At 47.8% G+C, this 19919-nt stretch overlaps 3 protein-coding genes across 6 annotated transcripts; 2 read left to right on the top strand and 1 right to left on the bottom strand.

The window, feature by feature from the left end:
* Positions 1-119: 119 nt before the first annotated feature.
* On the bottom strand, positions 120-2525 carry LOC142952822 (tyrosyl-DNA phosphodiesterase 2-like). Its single transcript, XM_076094800.1, has 6 exons — positions 2299-2525; positions 2062-2223; positions 1734-1828; positions 1408-1526; positions 1162-1332; positions 120-1048 (listed from the first exon to the last, which is right to left on the bottom strand). The coding sequence occupies exons 1-6, from the start codon at positions 2439-2441 to the stop codon at positions 770-772; spliced, it is 969 nt and encodes a 322-aa protein (XP_075950915.1). The 5' UTR covers positions 2442-2525; the 3' UTR covers positions 120-769.
* On the top strand, positions 2521-10916 carry nhej1 (nonhomologous end-joining factor 1). 4 transcript variants are annotated; one of them, XM_076094796.1, is made up of 10 exons: positions 2522-2645; positions 3001-3121; positions 3289-3495; positions 3577-3798; positions 3908-4046; positions 4188-4253; positions 9825-9886; positions 10028-10235; positions 10325-10422; positions 10599-10916. In XM_076094796.1, exons 3-10 carry the CDS (start codon positions 3310-3312, stop codon positions 10677-10679), a joined length of 1062 nt encoding a protein of 353 aa, XP_075950911.1. In that variant the 5' UTR covers positions 2522-2645; positions 3001-3121; positions 3289-3309; the 3' UTR covers positions 10680-10916. The 4 variants fall into 4 exon arrangements, 3 of the variants coding, with proteins under 3 accessions (XP_075950911.1, XP_075950912.1, XP_075950913.1); XM_076094797.1 differs by having other exon boundaries at positions 2523-2645; positions 10028-10172; XR_012954725.1 differs by lacking the exons at positions 9825-9886; positions 10599-10916 and adding an exon at positions 4786-5050 and having other exon boundaries at positions 2521-2645; positions 4188-4246; positions 10028-10172.
* Positions 10917-11064: 148 nt separating this feature from the next.
* Positions 11065-18865, top strand: LOC142952820 (indian hedgehog B protein-like). Its single transcript, XM_076094795.1, has 3 exons — positions 11065-12937; positions 15894-16155; positions 18045-18865. The coding sequence occupies exons 1-3, from the start codon at positions 12638-12640 to the stop codon at positions 18728-18730; spliced, it is 1248 nt and encodes a 415-aa protein (XP_075950910.1). The 5' UTR covers positions 11065-12637; the 3' UTR covers positions 18731-18865.
* The last annotated feature ends 1054 nt before the right edge of the window (positions 18866-19919 follow it).

The following is a 19919-nucleotide window of genomic DNA, read 5'->3' as shown; positions in this document are numbered from 1 at the left end:
CTGTGGAACCCAAAATAAGAACCCCCATACCCCCTGTGGCGGCTGCAAACTATAAACCATCAACACGGCACAGTGACGGTTTCACTCTTCCTTAAACTATGATACGAGACACAAAGACACTTGTTTGACTGACTTTATATTTCTGGATTGAGTGCACGCTATCAAGTAAGGTTAAGTCAAGGTTGATAAAAGTGTTAACTTTCCTGTCAGTGTTTTGCAGCCGACCATCCTTCTAGCAGAAGACTGATCTGCTGCATCACACCTCCCTAGATAGATTAGCCTGGACAATTGGACTGTACCATTCTACAACAGCATGAGGGGTGTTATCAGGAGCCTTTACATCTGCACCACAGCGGAGGAATGTCTTCACACCCTTGTACTTAACTGTGGACTGGCCAGCACAGTATATATCCTGCAGTGAGGAGATGGAGAAGTTAGTGTCCCTTGTTCAGAAGAGTGCTAATTAAAGTACTAATACAGTTGATTTAAAATCATCCACTTTCATGTTTTGCAGCTGTTAGTTGCTCCTCTACTTCCTTTGTGCACTACACACTACATATTATACACGACACATGTTAGAGCTTCTATTCATATCCAGGAATCAGATCATGACACAAACATTAAAAACAATCTTGGATGAAGCCTGAGGAGTATCTTTCACAGAGGAAACATGACTGCAGGTGAAACACACAGATCCCCGCACACATATGAGGCACACATATATAACAGAGAGAAATGAGGGAGGGGTTTTAGTTTGTTTTGTGCATTTCTACTGAGCAGAGAATGTGCAGTAGATCCCCCAGTGATCACTGGTGTAGCGGCCACACTTCAGCTTCTCCAGGCCTATCAAGGCCATGCTGTCGGGCTCCAGCTGTGGGACTCCTTCCGCGGCCGCCCGCCGCAGGTAGAGCCGGTCGAAGCGGAAGCGACTCTTGTAGCGGTGGTCGTTGTTGGTGTTGGCGTGGGTGTCCCATGTGTAGCGGCAATGCTCCGGCTCTCCCAGCTGCTGCCACACATCACAGGAATCAGGAAGGCCCACTTTGGCCACCTGGGGAGGAACAGTGTATGAACAAAGAGGTGAGCTGTGGATTACTACACCAGCAATGTCATATGTATTATCTTTGTAATGGCTTTATTAGACAGAAATGACAAACATCAAACCTCAGCATCCCTCAGGTTGGTGTCTCCTCCAAACAGGACGGTGACGTCATCAGGCATCTTGGCCATCCTCCTAATCACCAGTCTCAGCTGTCTCATCCGCTCTCCTGCGTTGGCCTTACAGCTCTCAAAGTGGGACGTCATGAAACAAAACTTCTGGCCTTTGAACAGCACCTGATTTTGAAGGAGAGATATTTTTATGTATATGCACACCAGGCAAAGCTGAAACGAATTGTTCTGTGCACCAACCTGAGCGACAAGCAGGTTCCTCATCATGCGAGTGGTTGGATAGGCGACTGTCTCACTGTCCAGCAGTGTGATTCGAGACTTCTTCAGCAGCATGCCGATGAAGTAACCTTCCTTTCCACCTGATCAGGGAGGGGGTTCAAAATGTACAGCACCTTATAGTCTGAGTGTGTACTGTTTGTTGTGTTTGTACTGACTAAAGCGTCAGACTTTTACCGAAGTATTATTAGTAAAAGTACAATCTGCACAAATGTGGAGAAACATCCCATATCAACATTTTGAGAGAAACGTATTGATGAAGCACCAGGTGATCACTTTCTCGCTCGTACCTTCGATGAACGTGTAGTTGTCCGCCAGACGTTTCTGCATGAAGCGGGTGTATGGCTGGATGAGCTCCTGCAGCAGCACCACGTCAGGAGAGTGTCTGTGTGGAGAAACGTTGAAGAAGGAGACTGAACTGTTCAAGAGTACAAGTTCAAACATGAACCTGCAAATCCCCATCATCTCATGGAACAATGTGATTGAGCAGAATCCCTGTTATTGGAACTTATTGCACATCTGCTGTCCTGGTATCTAACCACACTTTCTGCAAGGCTGCATAGAAAAAGCGTCTGTTATTTGTGATGAAAGTGATAAAAAAAAGCAGCTCGGTCTTACGAGATCAAGTAGGAGCAGAGGCCTCTTGCTCTCTCTGGCTGCTCCTCTTCATCAAGTCCATCCACATTCCAGGAGATCAGCGACAGTTTGTTGTTTTCTTCCTCTTCTGGTGTATTTTCTGTGCCTTCACTGCAGACAGCAGGACTGTCCCCAGCCTCATTACTGCAGGAGAATATTGACTTTAAATAATACAGAATTGTAAAATGTGAATGAGAGCATGGTGGACAGTGGACATACCTGCTTCCTGGAGGGGTTCCCTCCCCCTGCTTTCTGTTGGTTGTGGTGCTGGTGGTCTTGGGTTCTGGGTTCGGGTTAGTTTGATCCATAGAAGACTCTTCTATGGCACAAACTTGATCCATGTCCGTCTCAGAGTCAGCCATGGTGTCTTTGAAAGACTCATCCAAGGTGGGACTAAACCTGTGCAGCACAGCAGAGTCATAATGTGACAACGCTTAAGTTTCTATTCTACAGAAACGATTCTCATCGACGCGGAACCTTTGAACTACGCTGTTGTTTCACGTCGGCGGTAGAATCCGGAACTGTCAACAGGAAGCGGCGGAGACGCAGCAGCGCTCGTTTTAAACGTTGGTAGTTTAAAACTAAAAACTCTTGTTTTGGTATTTGTGCTTATTGTACTGGGTATGTGTTATTCTGAATGGAGTAGTGGCTTCTTACGATGTAGAAGAGGGTTTAAATGTTACGCTATCTCGTTAGAATGTGCGCTCAGAAGTGACTGAAGTTAAAATCCACAGATGTGTGAATGGAGTCTGGTGTCCGGACATCCGCTTCCAGCTCTGTACGCCTTTATATTGAAGTCGTAAAGTTACTTATTTGGTATTTTTGCGATTTCCAAATTGGCACGAGTCAACCTCTGACACGCGCACTGTGTTTCACATGACGACTGACGAGAAATTCCTCGTTTTTATTCCCCGAAAACAGGTCAGAAGAGCGCAGCCGCTGCGGTGTCCCTCCTGCAAGGCGGTGATTATGCGGCCGGGACGGCGTCTGTAGCCCGGCTTTAACAGGTCTCAGTCAGGGCTGTGGGACGCATTCCTGGGAGGTGAGTGATTAACTAAACAGGTTGGATGATAAAGTAAAATACACTGTTTTCTTTTGGGTGTGGGCGGTTATTGGCATCCGCTCTCCAAACATCTTGGGTAGAAGTGCTCCATTTCTTTCCTTTATTGAGTTCATCTTTTGGTCTGATGATGTCTGTTTCCTGTTCAGCGTGTCTGTTTTGGGGCCACGATGGAGGTCCGAGGAGCCCCCGCTGAGGTCCTCCTGCAGCGTCCCTGGCTCCCTGTGAGCATCAGCGGCTGCCAGCTCCTCGCTAAGAGCTGGTTCGGGGAAACGTCGTACCACATCCTGCTGACGGACGTCGACTGTGTGTGGGAGGAGAGGATGGACTCCGCAGCCATCCAGAAGAGAGCTCAGGTACACACGGCACCGAGTTACCGATGCATCCGCTCACAATCATCCGGTTTCTTTTGATGGATCCGGGTCTCTTCCTCCCAGGAGCTGAACCGACGTCTGCGAGCCGAGGTCAAAGCTTTCTTCTCCCACCTGTGTGAAGTGGTTCAGCCGTGTCTGACAGGAAGTGACGGGCGACCCGACGGCGAGGCCCAGATCTCCCTGAGGCGCCAGGAGGACGGGAACATCAGCATTAAGCTGAAGAGCGAGCTGGCGGAGCTGCCCTTCTACTGGGAGTTTCACTGCACCCCCGCCCCCGTCACGGTGGTACGCTCCACATTAGAACTTCTCAGTAGACGAGTGGATGAGGCTGCTGTTGAGCCACACGGGCATGGTGGGTCTCCTCTCTCTGACAGCAGCAGGTGTGTGTTCTCAGGTGTGCGGTCAGCTGGTGCGCCCCCTGCTGGAGATGAGCCGCCTGCTGCAGCGGCAGGTGGAGCAGCTGGGAGGTCTGCTGGGGAGGAAGGACGCAGAGATCCAGGACTACAGAGAGAACGGAGCGGTGCTGAGCAGAGGTAGCACACACACACACACACACACACACACACACACAGGTGCTGAGCCACCAGGCAGAGTGAAGGTTTAACTTTTAGTGTCGTCGAGAGTTTAAAATGTTTTATCAGATGTTCATAATTCAAATGTGTGTTTGAACCCAGAGCGGCTGCAGACGGACGTCTTTGAGGAGAAAACGTACAGAGAGGACTTCATGGCAAAGGTGAGAGGTCAGCGCACACACACACACACACACACACACACACGGCCTGCTCTTTCGTCATCGTGCGTTACCGTCGGCCAATCAGAGCAGAGACCAGAGTTTTTAAGATTAAACGTGTTTACTGTATTCAGGTGTGGAATTTCTCTTCTCTGACTTTGTTGACCCCTGACTCCTCCTCGTGTGTGTGTGTGTGTGTGTGTGTGTGTGTGTGTGTGTGTGTGTGTGTGTGTGTGTGTGTGTGTGTGTGTGTGTGTGTGTGTGTGTGTGTGTGTGTGTGTGTGTGTGTGTGTGTGAGATACTGACTGAGTATTTCAGATCTACCTGTGGTATTTTCAGAGACGCATTGTTTAAAAGAGGTTTCATGGAGGTTTTAACGGTGAACATCAGAGGGTGTTTTTCCACCAGAAGTCACACCTGCGTATATTTAATATATTTGTGTATATATATATATATATAGTTTGGCTCTTCAGGTGCATCGTGTGGTGCTGTTCAGTCTGTTTGTCTGAAAGGACAAACCAGGAAAGAATCTGTTGTTCCAGCTCAGGTACGGAGAGACTCACGGAAAGTTACACAAGGGCCACAGGGGCCGCTCTGTTTGCTGTTTTTGGTCATCACGTTGGGCAGCGGACAGTCAGACACCACAGAAGAAGAAGAAGAAGAAGAAGAAGAAGTGGATCAAAGTCTTCTTCCTCGTGGCAAATTCCACCGGGCTGCGTCGAGGCCGCCTCCAGACCGAAGTCCAGAGTGAAATAAAACTCGTCTGGGAAAAATGTCGCCGGGACGCGTCAAAGGGAGAGTCACACTGTGTGTGTGTGTGTGTGTGTGTGTGTGTGTGTGTGTGTGTGTGTGTGTGTGTGTGTGTGTGTGTGTGAACCAGAGTAAATCAGCTGAAGGCGTTTGGCGTGTGTGTGCAGTATTTATCTATCAGGGTAGGGCCTTTGTGTGTGTGTTTGTGTCCGTCTCCATGGCGACGCTCACCATAATTATTGTTAATTAATTATTAGACTTTTTTTCAGCTTCTTAAATGTGTTTTTTTATCATTATAGTTAATTTTTAATCTTGAAATGTTTTTACAAAAGATAGCTTCAGCTTTTATTTTGTTAGCTTCAGACAGAGCCATGCTAGCAGTTTCCCCCTGTTTCCAGTCTTTATGCTAAGCTAAGCTAACCGCGGGAGCTTCATCTTGAACAGACATGACCGATGGATCTTTCTTAATTTAACATGTGATATATATGTTAGTGCAGTGTTCATTCAGAGCCTCCAGCGATCTAACGTGTTGTTTGGAGCCTGTTTGTGTCTCTTGAACCTCTTTGACTTTTACTCAGTTATTGACGTTCCTGGTGCCAACAGAGAGGCACAGCAGACAAACATCTTCACCCCCTCGTTCACCATTTCCACAAACTGTGCGTGTGTGTGTGTGTCTGTGGCCTCCGTCTCCCACCCCGAGGGTTAGAGGGACAGCGAGAGAGAGCCGATGATGACAGGAGCAGCAGCTTTTATTTTCTACTGCAGCTTTCCGTGGACGCCCCTCCCCAGCAGCCCGTCACCACACAAACACCCCACCCAGCTCAGGTCAACATTTACATGGGTGGAATTAGCATGCGCTTCCCACTGACACACACACACACACACACACACACACACACACACACACACACTTGGACCTAAGCACAGGCTGAAGCTGGTTATGAAAAATGTTCAAATCCTTTTAGGATCACATCAGCTTCCCTTAGGGCCTATATTTGGTGCATGACTGTGTGTGTGTGTGTGTGTGTGTGTGTGTGTGTGTGTGTGTGTGTGTGTGTGTGTGTGTGTGTGTGTGGTAGCAGCAGCTCGTGACCTGACAGAGGGGAGTGTCTGCTTGTCCACATAGAGCCGGCTGTGACGCATGCTGTTGGTTTTTCAGAGCTGTGTGTGTGTTTCTATCTTTATGTGTGTGTGTGTGTGTGTGTGTGTGTGTTCCTATCTTTCTGTCTGCATGCATGACTGTGTGTGTGTGTGTGTGTGTCGTGGTGATGCATGCTTCACAGTGAGTCGTGCAGCAGCAGCGTCACGGTTGTCGGCTCTGAATTGAATTGTCACCGTTTGGGAGCGTCGCCCGCTTCCTGTCTCACGAGGCGGCGGCTTCACTTCTTCACGGCAGTTTAACGACGTCTGACCATCACCGTGGTCACCGCCGACCACAGCGCCTCACTTGAGCTGCACACAGTCTCCTAATTGAGCCAAAGCGTTGGCTTCCGAATTTTTGGCCTCTCTCTCCAAATGTCCTGCTCTTCCTGCTTAAATTGAAGGTTTTTCTCGTCGGGGTGGTGCCGAGTGCTGAGAAACCAAACGAGAGTCAATCACAGACGAGCAGAGATCTTTGTGGCTCGAGTGAAAGTAGATCCTTCAATGCTGCTCGTCTCTCACACGGGAAGCTGCACAAACGGACGAGTCAAATCCTAATATCTGTTCTAAGTTAAGATCAGGGCGGGAAACCACACGGACCTCATGGGCTCCAGAATACACACTTCGACTGTAAGCAGCCTTAAAAGAGGGACGAGGAGCAGACATGAAGGAGGAGAATCCTAAATCTACTCCGAGCTATCGGACAGAGTGAGAGAGTTGGAGAGGAGGAAGGTCTCTCCTCCTCCTCCTCCTCGGTGAATCATTGACTCTCATAAAGAGCAGCGAGCGTCTCTTTGTCTCACGTACCTGAGGAATTCAGGACCTTGGTGGTGAGACGGAGAGGAGGACACGTCAACATCAAAGTGCTGCTGAACTCACAAAGTTCAGCTTCCAGGACAAATATCGCTGCTTCTTATAATAAGAGAAAGAAAAGAAAATGACTTTTTTATCTTTGACTCTGATTCAGCAGATCAGGACTGATGGGACCAAGTTAGACCTGGTCTGTTCCGGTCTGGGTCAGTTGGACCTGGTCCCTCTGGATGGACACTTTGACTAAAACTATGAGAGTAATCTTCAGCTTCAGTCCGTGTTTCTGAACCTTAAAGAGCAACAAAACAAACACACAGTCCAGGCTCCTCCCCCTCCTCATGTGTCTTCTGTCAGTTGCACACAGTTTTCCACAGGGTTGTCCCCCCGGTCCAGGTCTGTAATTAGGCCCTCTGTGGCCTGGCTGCTCCCCCTCTACAGCTGCCGGCCTGGAGCGGCCCGAGTGCGGCGTCCCGCAAAGACATCACGAAGACGGAGAGCAGCAACACGGAACACGACCGTGGACACGTGAACACGCCGCCGTGTTTCATTCCACGAGGCGCTAACGAGGAACTGAAGGGTCATAATGAACGAATATCAGAAACACAGTCGTCTGATCTCATTTCATGCATGTTCTGTGACGGCTCCGCCTCGTTGAAATGTGTTGTAATGTCATACAGGACTTAATACTTGAAATAAGAACCAAACATCATTCCTGAGGATCTTATCTGATGAATTACTACAAAGACAGAGCGGGGGGGGGGGGGTCTCGGTTTTGCTGGTTTTCAGTTTCAGAGTTATTTTTGTGGACGAGCATTAAAAAGTGTGAGGTGTTGTTACGTATGTGATGATGAACCAAAGTGAGACGGTTTCTGTGCGTCATCACCCTGGAGGGAGACGAGAGGACACGGACCGGTGAAAGGTGTGGATGGCGTCAAAGCAGAGAGGATTCTGGGAGATGTACTCGCTTCACACCGTCCACGTTCCTGCTGACGTCACGTCAGTGTTGTCTAGTCGGGTTGAATCCTTGTTGCCGACTCACTTACCCGCCCTCATTACCCACAATGCACCTCGACCGCCAGCGGGTGTGTTGTGCTAGTTAGCCGCTAATGTAGCATGAGGCCTCCAGCCTGCAGCAGAGATGAGGAGCAGCTACAGAGGTCTCACTCTTTCTAAAAACTAAACCTCCAGACATCTTGTTAAAACTTGTCTTCAGACCCGACTGACGCCGACTCAAGTGACATCACTTGAGGCCATTTATCAGACTTCACGCAGCTCGCTCAGGAGACGCTGAAGGCGTTCTGCGACCCCTCTGTCCTTTAACGGACACCTGAGGCCGAGTGTGGAGGGACCAGGTCTTTGTTGCACCTGAGTCAGATGAAAACCTGGAGTCCTTCAGAGGGTTCTAACGTCTCTGGAGAGGAACGAGGGAGAGTAAACACGAGAGGAAGACGAGGGAGAGTGAGAGGGAGACTCTTCGGCACCAGCTCGTCTAAACTCCGAGCTGTTTACCTGCTACTAATAGAGGACCACGCTGCCCCCCCTTCCTCTCATCACCTTCACCACACGATGCTTTACTCTGCGGTAGGGGGAGGAGTCAGGAGGCCACCAGGTGAGCCCTCCTCCTCCTCCTCCTCCTCCTCCTCGTTTCCTCCGTTGTTGGAGGACTTTGTTCTGTTACAAGACAAGGGAGGAACTTTCCAGAACCTTACTCAGCCCGACTAAACAGCGAGAGGTTGTTGACCCGCTGTAATCTCCTCTTTTTATTCCTCGTCTGAGGCGCTCCGGTCAGCAGCAGATAACGATCCGTCTCCTCTCCATATGGAGGTACGGAAGCCTGGAAGCCCCTCGACGCCAAATAAAGCAAAGCAAAAACACACTTCATCATTCTCACTTTGCTCGTCTGTTTTGGTGAAAAACGAGTCTCAGACTTTGAGCATCTTTCCGTTCGTTGACTTGTCCCATGCTGCTCTGTGATTGGCTCAGCTGTCTCAGAGCAGCGACGTGATTGGCTGAGAGTGTGTACATTAATCACAACGCCCTCTTAAAGCCGCTGCATGCTCCATTAAAGAAAGGACCGGCATCTCTTCAGCATCCATCTGTTTCCTCTCCTGGCACAGAGAGGAGGAGGGGCTAAAACCGATCAGAGAAGAGCCGGATCCGACCAATTGAACCCCACGTTTCAGATCAAATGATGTGAAGCGAGCTGGCGGCCCGAGAGAGGAGGGGAAGTGGATAGAACGAGAGAATAAGGTGGGCTTTCTGCTGCACATTGCTTCCTCTGTGCCCAAAGCAGAACTAAGCCTCACCAGATCATTTACATTTATTTTTACGATATTTAAACAAACAAATAACAAAAATAAATCAATGCTAAACCTCTAAACCTGACCAAAGTGTGTTTAGGAGCCCCTCTGCCCTGACAGCGAGCGGGAGACCACCAATTTCTCCCGGTCAATATTTGAGGAGCTAATTCTGAGAGTTTGTCCTCCATCGGGGGAGAAGAGGGGTTTAGTGTGTTTCTACACGTCGGCCGTGCGTTTGCATAATGTCGCAGGAGTTTACACGCACCCTTATCTGTGTGTGTGTGTGTGTGTGTGTGTGTGTGTGTGTGTGTGTGAGAGAGAGAGAGAGAGAGAGAGTGTGAGTGTGAGTGTGTGTGTGTGTGTGTGTGTGTTGTTCCTGCTCTACCTGTGCTCAGCTGTGCCAATAATGCAGCTTTGATTAGAGGCTTATCGCAGCTCCGTCACACCTCGGCCATGTGACTCCCCGACAGGGCCGTAAAACAAACACACCCGGAGCACCGAGCTGCGTCACAAGCACACTTTCATGCTTTAAGTTCGTGCAGCTGATTACTTATTTCTAATGTTTTATTTTGCCTTTAAAGCTGCACAACCGAGCCGATCGACTAAACGTAAAAGCAGTTCAGAAGTGAAGAATCTACCCGGTGTAAGAATCAGCAAAGCAGAAACACAAAACACGAGAAATGACCAACAAGGAGTCTGACAGTGACGGCTTAAACTATATGTATGTATGTATAACTCCATACTGGTGTTTAGGAGGAGAATAAACGAGTCTCTTTCCCACCAGGCTCTTCCTCTGCTGCGTTCTGAGCGGACGGACGCTCTGGGCTTCGACGCCGACCTCCAGCGTCTGTACGCAGCCGTCGTCGCCCAGAACGCCCGGAAACGCAAACTGTCTGAGGAGAAACAAGCAGCCGTCGCCTCGTCTGGAGGTCTGTTTGACCAAACACAAGATCCAGAATGCACTGCTGCAACTACTGATTATTATATTCAAAGTAAAGTTTATGTATAAAAGCCTCACATTGAGCTGCTTCATGTCAGCGCAGCATGAACTAAAACAGTCCTGTGTGTCCTCGTCCTCCAGCTGGATCCGTCATCAGTGAAGCAGGGGAGGACAGGCCGGAGGACGGGCCGGAGGACACAGCTGGAGCCAAGATGGCCGACAGACCTGCAGAACAACAGGTACAGTTACATCACTCACTGACCAGAGAAAGCCGTGAAGAAGAAAGGACACACAGGATTTACTACGAATACTTTTACAGTTATAAGAAAGGAAAGAGGTGAACCATGAAAGAAATACAGATAAAAGTATAAAAGCTGCTTAATTACAAATATCCGTCACTTCCTGTCCTCTGCAGGCTCTGCCGGTCCGGTCCAACCCTGCAGAGCGAGCGTCCTCCAAACCAAAGAAGAAGAAGGGGGTGGGACTGTTCCGATGAGCGTAGCAGGGACGCACACAGACCACCGTTCAGAGCCGCATCAGCAAAAACTGCTTTTTATCCTTTTGCTGCTTTTAAACCAATTCTTATTTTTAAACGTTTTTATAACACTTGTTTTTAATTACGGCGAAGATTTTTTTCTTACAAGAGGCTTTTAGATGAATAATATTATTCAATATTATTCAATATTTTACAGTGTGGGAGTGAACTGTTCATTAAAGATGTAAACATCGTGTTGATTGCTGTATTTGTCCGTTATTAATGAAATCAAACATTCATTCACATGTAGTCCTGAACAACGTGTTTTCAAGCATCCAGACCTCTTTATATTCATGTCTTTAGCTTTGGGAGCCCAGGACCGTCTCTTTGTGTCTGCAGCGTCTCTGTGAAGCTCTCACACAGACGGAGGACGGCGGTCGATAGAGCTCTTCAGAGCTCAGTGAGATGTTGACTCAAGGTGTTGCAGCATCTCGAGAATGCCCTTGAAGTTTAAGATGAAAAGTCTCTGTTTGTCTGACGGAGTTCCAGAGTTTCTGTGTGACGAGAGGAACTGAAGTCATGGAGATGATCTTTACTCTTTCAGTCCTGTTTGAACCTTATCTAAGTCAGGCTGAGCAGCTCTGACTTCTTATTCATGTGAAGAAATAATCCATTTATCAGTCACATGAAAATCAATCCTCAACAACAGAGCTAAACCTGATCAGACATGTGAGGACGTCTCCACAACACATCCAGCAGATGATTCCTCCTCATTTGAGACCGATTTAAAGAAGACTTATCTTTTGACTTTGTCAAATCTTGTAAATAAAGTACTCATATTTCACTTTGGGCCCCTGAGTGCCAGATTAAAGGCCCCTGGAGGTCCTCAGACTGAACACGGAATTATTAATCTGAAAGAGTTTGAACACCAAAGAAAGCAGCTTGTGACTGTTTTTATATCAAGATATTAATATAAAGATGGCGGAGAGATGAAACCTTTAACTTTTAGTCGACTCAGCATCTGGTGCTGCGTTCATGTCCGGGCGTAGTTCCGTTCTTTACTGCAGGTGAATCTTACAACACTCAAATGACGCAGAATCAAGCTGCTTCATGCTACAGCTGCTTGTTGGCAAAGGGAGTTCTGGGAAATGTAGGAAATCTCCAGAATCATGAGATTGAAAAGCAAGACCCTTGAGGGTCCTTGATGGATAGTTTAATGTCTCTATGAGAATCTGTTTATTACAGAGGGTGAGAACGTTTTAACGCGCGCACCTGCTCCTGCGTCTTAACTTGACGGGAAAGACGAGGGTCCAAAGGACAGAGAGCGCGCGCCTGCCCGGATGGTCTCGTGGCTCTGTGTTTGTCTGTCCTCTTGGCTGACAGTGTACACATGAAGGCGGCCGCGGGGCCCGTGCCACCCCGGTGGGAGGAGAGGACGGAGCGGAGGGCAGGTCCAGCAGGGCGCGGTCTTCTTCTTCTCCCGCGGCACCTCATCTGTACTGTCGTAGGATCTCTTCCATTCCTGCCAGCAGCCCTGCGCCACAGGGACGCATTGAGAACCAACCCGAGAGGCAGAAAAACCGCTGCGGGGACACCCTTTGACCGCCGTGCCCAACAGGCGCAGCCAGACTGCGCACCGCGCGCCTCCGCGTCTGTCTGCTGCGCTTTTCTCACAGCTCCGACACAGAGAGGCAGCTTTGAACCTGCCTGCCAAGATAAACTCACCTCGCCTATTTATGCCCCTGCCTCCGCGTGCACTCGGGACAGGAGAGAGTCAGCCGCTCAGAGGACAGGTTCACGTCTTTCCGAGTCGTCTCCAGCGGCGCACTGGCCACTTTTACGCGCCGGGAATGACCACTTTTGGGGACTCGGGAATGAGTCCTGCTCCGTTACCTCCACTCTAGAGTCATAAAGGGGGACCCACGCATCAAGAGAAGTACAGCCACCCGCCGGGGGGTCTCATACCGGCCCGGGGCGGAATGCTGCTGCCGACGCTGGTGACGTGCCTCGCCGGGTGCGCCTTTCTCCTCTCGCCGGTCAGCGAGGGTTGCGGGCCGGGTAGAGGCTACGGCAAGAGGCGGTCACCCCGGAAGCTCGCGCCGCTCGCCTACAAGCAGTTCAGCCCCAACGTGGCCGAGAAGACTTTAGGGGCCAGCGGGAGATACGAAGGGAAAATAAGCCGGAACTCTGAGCGCTTCAAGGAGCTCACCCCGAACTACAACCCCGACATCATCTTCAAGGATGAGGAGAACACAGGTGCAGACCGCATGATGACACAGGTAACCTTCCCGGACACCGTAGTGCCTTTGAGCCATTAAAGGCTGCTTAATAAGGGGCATTTCAGTGCGTTATAGTGCACTTTGCCCAGTCTTTAAACGCGTGGACACTGTTATCTTTTTCCGCATGTCTTGTTGACTCAAGGCTCGTCACTGCAGAAAGAATCCGTCTCAACAAACAAACTGCATATTTTCTACAGAACCTGGATAAGAGCCATTGATATTCTAATGAGAAGACACAGCACTCTGTAAGGTTATTTAGACTTCTGCTAAATACATTTGACTTTTTCTTTAAACTGGATTTTTCTTGCTGCTCGTTGAGAAACTGATTAGAAAAGCTGCGTGTTTGCTCAACTCTTTGTTCAGTCAATTCTTCAAACCCCTGCAGCTGTTGACTCAGTGCAGTTTGAATCACAGCTCTCCTCTTCTGCTCCACATGGACCTTCAGAGGGTCACTGTGGGCAGCTCGTGCGTAAAAGAGGGCACCCCCGTCTAAAACTGTATGGAAACGCGGTCGCTCTTAATTAAAACACTATGTCCTCTGTTTTACATCATGTTTCTTGGTGGAAAAACAGCCAAAAGTCGTATTTGGTTAGAGCCCGGGTCAAGCGGGTCCTGATGTTTACCGGTTTCCTTTTTAGCCCGACTGGCCAGAGTTAACAGTCGCCTTTTGGACTGTCAGATTTTTTTACGACACCGTCATTGATGTGGCCCCGCGTGGAATTTATTTGACTCCCAATTTCCCCAGAAATAACGTATTTATATCTGGCTCTTGTGACCGCGGGCTTCCTCTCCGAGCGGCAGCGCTTATGTCCACAGACCCACGTGGGGAATGAAAGCGCGCACTCCCGTCTGGAGCTGTCACCTCGCCGCGTGTACTGCAAGAAATATCCTCCGGAGCGAGTCACTCCAGCTGAGTTTAATGCACGAGATCACGTTTTTAAATGCAAGAGGCCAAAAGCAGCACTGAGAGATGAGTTGATTCTGTTTGTCTTCAGGCTTCATTTCTCAACATGTTGCCACTTTTCTAATAAAATAAATCCACAAAGAGCAATAAAGATCAAATCACATGAACTGTGTTGAAGAAATACAAAGTAAAGTCAACTCTTTCAGGTGAAACGGCTCCAAACTGGACATTTTTTGCAGCGCGCACCCCGAGCCGCTGTGCGTCAGCGTCGCAGACCTGCACACAATTTATGGGCTCCAAGCCGCAGGAGACAGCCTCCTGTTTGTCTTTTACTATTCCGTGTTACTCTTGTGTTTGTTTTCGCAGCACACATGTGCAGAAATAGCCCACTTCACTTGTGTTGAAGCCTTAATTATACACATTTTTATTCGCTTTTTCCGGGGCGCTGCGCGCTGCATACAGACGCGACTGTTCAGCGGCGAAGCCACACTGCCATGAAATACCATTCCTCACATTCAACTGTCTTTTTAAAAAGCTTAATCCTCGTTTCAGTGCACGAGTAAAGACATGCAAGACGTGCACGTTTATCTCACTTCTCTGCAGTCAGTGGCCGCTTAATGTCTGGGACTTCCTGCAGACATGATGCGTAAAGGCAGATCCCCGGAGCATCCTCTACACAGCCTCATTGCGTTTGAAGAAAGAGAGGACGCTTTGTTTTGTGCACATTCTGTCCCCTCGTGTGATGAAAAGTAGACTGTTCGACGCCTCGTGAGACGCAGTGACCTGCAGGACGTTTAAAGGTGTGCATAAGCGCGTCCAATGTTTGTGCAGCCAGCGGTTTAGTGCTCCAACCGCCCCGACAGAAACCCCCGTCGATCTGTACACCTTGAAAGGAAAACCAACAAAATGTATCGTCTGATTTATGAAGTCCAGCTCGTTGCTGCGACCGCAGTGAAAACACGCGCCGTTAAAATCCACAGTGAACACCGTGAAAAGGCATCTGTGGCCACCGAGACACGAGCTATTCTCATCACAGCGACGTGGAAAAAGACATTTACGGGTTTAATCCCATTCACTCAGAAATAGGCCGAGAGTCATGAAACGAGACGCTGTAGGGAAACACAAGCCGTCCCAGTCATGATTACATTTAGATTCACTTCTTCTGTTAGTCACGTGCAGTAAAAGCTCCTCTGGATTTAAACATGTACGACCTTTTAAAAGCGTCACGTCTTCAGTTGACCTTTTTAAAATGGACATTTTACAAAATACAAGTAAAGTAAAAAGCCAAGTTTCATCAAATCAAACAAGTCAAATGTTGAAGTGAATGAAATAAGATCTTTATTGTTTAGATAGAACTCGTGCAGCACATCTTTGGTCAGCTGGTTCCTGAATATCTGGACTCCTCATCCTGGTACAATATCTTAAATTGGACCAACAGTGTGTTGAATTATCACGTTAGTGGGAAACAGCGCCCTCAGCAGGCTGCGGTGTGCTATTGTAGAATAAAGTGAGAGTCCTATTGTTTCCTCTTTATCATGATCTAACTGAGATCAAAGCTCTTATTTGGTTTTAAAGTCCACATGTTTTCCTGTTAAATTCATCCAAACGTATTTGACATGTTTGAGCTTTAAAGATTAGCAGCGCCCCCTTCAGGCCACCGGACCTTTTCTTTTTAAGAAGTCCTCCCCTTTAATGTGAGGCGTTCAGGTGTGTGTGAGGCGTCACACTGGATGAGTGGGTGAGATTAACGGAGCTGACTGGAGGATTTATTGGGCACAGCAGAGTCCTTCAATCGGCCCTCTCACCTTATGTTTGCTCACCCCGACCAGACTCCAGTTTAGAGGGACCCTGAGGACCTCTTGTTCATGTAGACGCCCCCCTCCCCCCCTCACCCCTCCATCCATCCTCTGCATCGCCTCCCTTCTCTCACCACACAGAGAAAACATCAGAGCTGGAACAGCAGGGGTGCATTGTGGGAAGTCTGAAGCCCCAGAAGGAGTGGAACATTGAATCCATGTCGATGTGAACAGCCGTGTGTGTGTTTCCCTGCAGCGCTGCAAAGACAAGCTGAACTCTCTGGCCATCTCGGTGATGAACCTGTGGCCCGGGGTCCGTCTGCGGGTCACCGAGGGCTGGGACGAGGACGGCCACCACTCGGAGGAGTCGCTGCACTACGAGGGCCGGGCCGTGGACATCACCACCTCGGACCGGGACCGCAACAAGTACGCCATGCTGGCGCGGCTGGCGGTGGAGGCCGGGTTCGACTGGGTCTACTACGAGTCCAAGGCCCACATCCACTGCAGCGTCAAGTCAGGTGAGAGGACCAGGTTTGGTTTTTCAAAGTAAAAGCCTCAGGACGTCTACTCAGAAGAGTTCCTTACATCAGGAGAGAAGCTGCTTCTCATATATCTCACGCTAATAATCACATCTATGTGCTACTTATTCCAAAGAGCAAATACATCTTTGATTAAGAATAAACTCTTTCAACGTGTTCGTACAGTCTGCTCAGCTTTCTTACAGCTAAAGCTAAAGCTAACGCTAACATTTAGCTTCGTTTACTCTTCAGGCTCTTCCTTCTCTTCTGATCACTAACCTTCCTCTCGCTTGCATCTCAACTGTCTTCAGCTTTTATATTTACTCTTTTTTTCTCCATCTGTCACTCACATTTTGCTGATCTGCACTTTATAGAACAGATTGAGGTGATTACGGAGGAGGAACGTGTTTAAAAGAGGACGATGAAGACTTTAACCAACAGAAAGTTTAAATAACTCAACCGTGTACACGTGTAGTGTCTATTAATCATGTGGGAGGATTTGAACACTGTTTCTTTCTCATCCAGAGATAAGCATGCATAGATTGCATGTTAATAAAGTAGATGAGCTGCTGAGGTCTGCAGACACGTTCACATTCAGGCTCCACATATTCCACTCCGTCTGTTCACAAAGTGCTGAAAGTCACACGGTCGTCACAGTTCAAACGCCTCCTTCACACGTTTGTGGTAACTGAGATTTTCCTCTTTCTCCTTGTTTCCTACTTTATCTCTCCTTTCCTTTCCTTTTTCTCTCATCCCCTCCCAGATCGGGTTGCGAGGGCCCAGTCCTTGACTTGATCAGAAGGGCAACCAATCAAGTTGGTATTTTTCTCATGTTTTTGATTTCTCCTTTTTATTTAAACAATAATCTCCCTTTTTTGCTCAAAATTCCTCAAAAGAGAGAAGTCAGCAAATCCCCCCAAATCCCCCGTACAGACCCTTAAAGGGGGCAGCTAAAGGAAACGGCCACTAGGGGGCAGCAACGCACCAGAGCGCTGGAGCTCACAGTCACCTCAGACTTCAACAAGAAGATCAAACTACTGCGATGAAGAACCGCGTCTGTACGATGAAGCTTCAGGATTACATTTCATTGCATTCCTCACGAGGAAGCTGCATCTCGTACTTTATTCAACAAATTAATTATATATATATATATATATATATATATATATATATATATATATATATATATATATATATATATATATATATATATATATATATATATATATATATATATATATATATATATATATATATATATATATATATATATATATATATATATATATATATATATATATATATATATATAAGCTGTATGTTAAATAAATATTACAGATTCCCATAAATGTTTGTAGCGTTAGAAAAGAGCTGACGCTGCAGGTTTTAAACGTGGTCACCTGCTGCCTGCTCCTCCTGCTCTGCTCCTTCCTCCTCCAGGTGACCTATCTGATCACCTGGTCCTGGCTTTCCTCCTCTCCCCAGATAGACTTGAGACAGTCCTCCAGTGACACACACACACACGCACGCGCACACGCACACACACACACTGTTCCTTTGTGTCCAGAGGAAGAAGTCAATATTCAGCCAGAAGGTTTCATTGTGTGCCTGTATGGAAGCTGATTCCTGCCAAGATAATAACACCGGAAAAATAGAAATACAACAATTTAAAATTTAAATATAATATCAGTCAAAGTTTGACTTTTTAAATCCAATTATGAAATTGTAAATATTTAAAATGAGGACATTTCAAGTAAAAAGGATCAGGATGGATAATTAACATAATGAGATACGATCTATTCATTTCTCTCAACATTAAAACATAAAAAGGCTCTTTTGAGCTTCCATACTGAAAGTCGACGTCTGACCTCCTCGTCTCCGTCTGTCAGATCACTCCATGGCGGCTAAATCTGGAGGTTGTTTCCCCGGCGAGGCCTCGGTGACGTTGGCGAGCGGCGGTCAGAAGTCCATCGGCGACCTGCGACCTGGCGAGCGAGTCCTGGCGTCGGCGGGCAGCGACGGCAGCGGCGAGCTGGTCTACAGCGAAGTGCTGGTGTTCCTGGACCGAGACCCCGTCACCTGGAAGCTCTTCTACACGCTGCATACGGAGGCCGGAGCTCGCCTCTCGCTCACCGCCGCCCACCTGATATTCGTGTCCGAGGGGAACTGCTCAGAGGGGGCGCTGCCGGCCCGCGGCGCCCTCAGGACCGCGTACGCCAGTGACGCCCAGCCGGGACAGTGCGTGCTGGTGTCGCAGGGGGAGGCGGGTCGGGGGCGTCTGTCCCGGATCACCCGGGTCAGCATGAGCGAGAGCAGGGGGGCGTTTGCACCGCTGACCCAGCAGGGGACACTGGTGGTGGACGGGGTGGTGGCGTCCTGCTACGCGGTGGTGGACCAGCACTCCCTGGCTCACTGGGCCTTCTCGCCGCTCCGGCTGATCCACAGCTGGACCGGTACCACTGGGAGCCACCGGGACGGGATCCACTGGTACTCCCGGCTTTTACACTGGCTGGGGAGGATGCTGCTGGACTCGGGACGCCTCCACCCGTTGGGGGCCGCTCAGGACGACGGGTGAGGACGGGACAAAGGCCACATGGGTGGAGACTTTCTTTTAACTGGGATGACCCGGGTACCAGCCTGTACCGGACCATGATGGACCGCCTGACGAGACGGGAGAAGTTTGGGTTCCTGCTGAGGCATGATGGGAGTTTTTTAACAAGGAGGGAGGAGCTGTGAACTGACACAGATGAACTACAAGAAACACTCAAAGACTTCAAGTCACTCTGTGGAACAATAATCCCTTAATAATCCCTTAATCTACTCTTAACAACACCTCACTTACACATGAGTTATCACCTTAAGGTGTTATTAAGGTCTGGAACGTGTTCAGGTGCAAAGTACGGATGTTTTAAGGGATTCTCATTCAGCATTCAGGTGTTCAATAGCGTATTTTGAGGTATAAATGTTTTAAATTAAAGGATTTAAAAAATATATTTAGTGTTTTTAAATGGTTAAAAAAAAAGAAAAAAAAAAAAAAAAAAAAAAAAAGAAACTTACACATGACAGAAAAACCATTCCTGACATTTCACCTTAAATGAGAAATAAAGGAACTCTTCAGGTATAATTTAAGGGATTTTTTGTGGGTTATTTTACCTCTTAAATAATTCAGATATTCATGACAAACACCACATTATATACAATGAATAACCGCCATAAAATCATATTACAAACTGCTTCACTGTTATGAAAGCATCTTAAGTAAGAATGAACGCACGTTTAGGTACGCTGTATATTATGGGATGGTCTTCATGTTTAAGGGGTTCTTGCCCCTCAAACGACCTTTAATCTGTGAAGAAATAAGATATAATCCATTCATATGTACAATGATTTGCATTTTAAATATCACATTAACATGAACCAACCTGAACATCTTAAATGTATCATGACTTGATTTGTCAAATATGTCAGAGGTCGTGAGTAATTTAAGGGGAAAGTTAGCACTCAACACATGTAGATAATCAGGTATAAATATCATATTCACTCCCATCAAAGCCCGTTACACTCTGAATAACAACGGGGTGATTGGTGGTGTTTTAAGGTTTCTTAGTGAAGTCCACTGTGTCATATTCTATGGAACATTATTAGAATAAATCATAGTGTATTTAAGTGTTATTTGTTTACAGAAATCTAATGTTTAAGAAGTTATTTTGGGTGAAGAGATATGAAAAGATTTATTTTTTAAATTAAATTATATGTAAATGAGA

The sequence above is a fragment of the Anarhichas minor genome, unplaced genomic scaffold (genome assembly GCF_050575085.1).
Source record: "Anarhichas minor isolate MPS153535 unplaced genomic scaffold, ASM5057508v1 ptg000018l, whole genome shotgun sequence".
Classification (NCBI taxonomy): domain Eukaryota; kingdom Metazoa; phylum Chordata; class Actinopteri; order Perciformes; family Anarhichadidae; genus Anarhichas; species Anarhichas minor.
The sequence above is the reverse complement of the archived record's forward strand: the minus strand, read 5'-3'. Positions and strand labels throughout refer to the sequence as shown.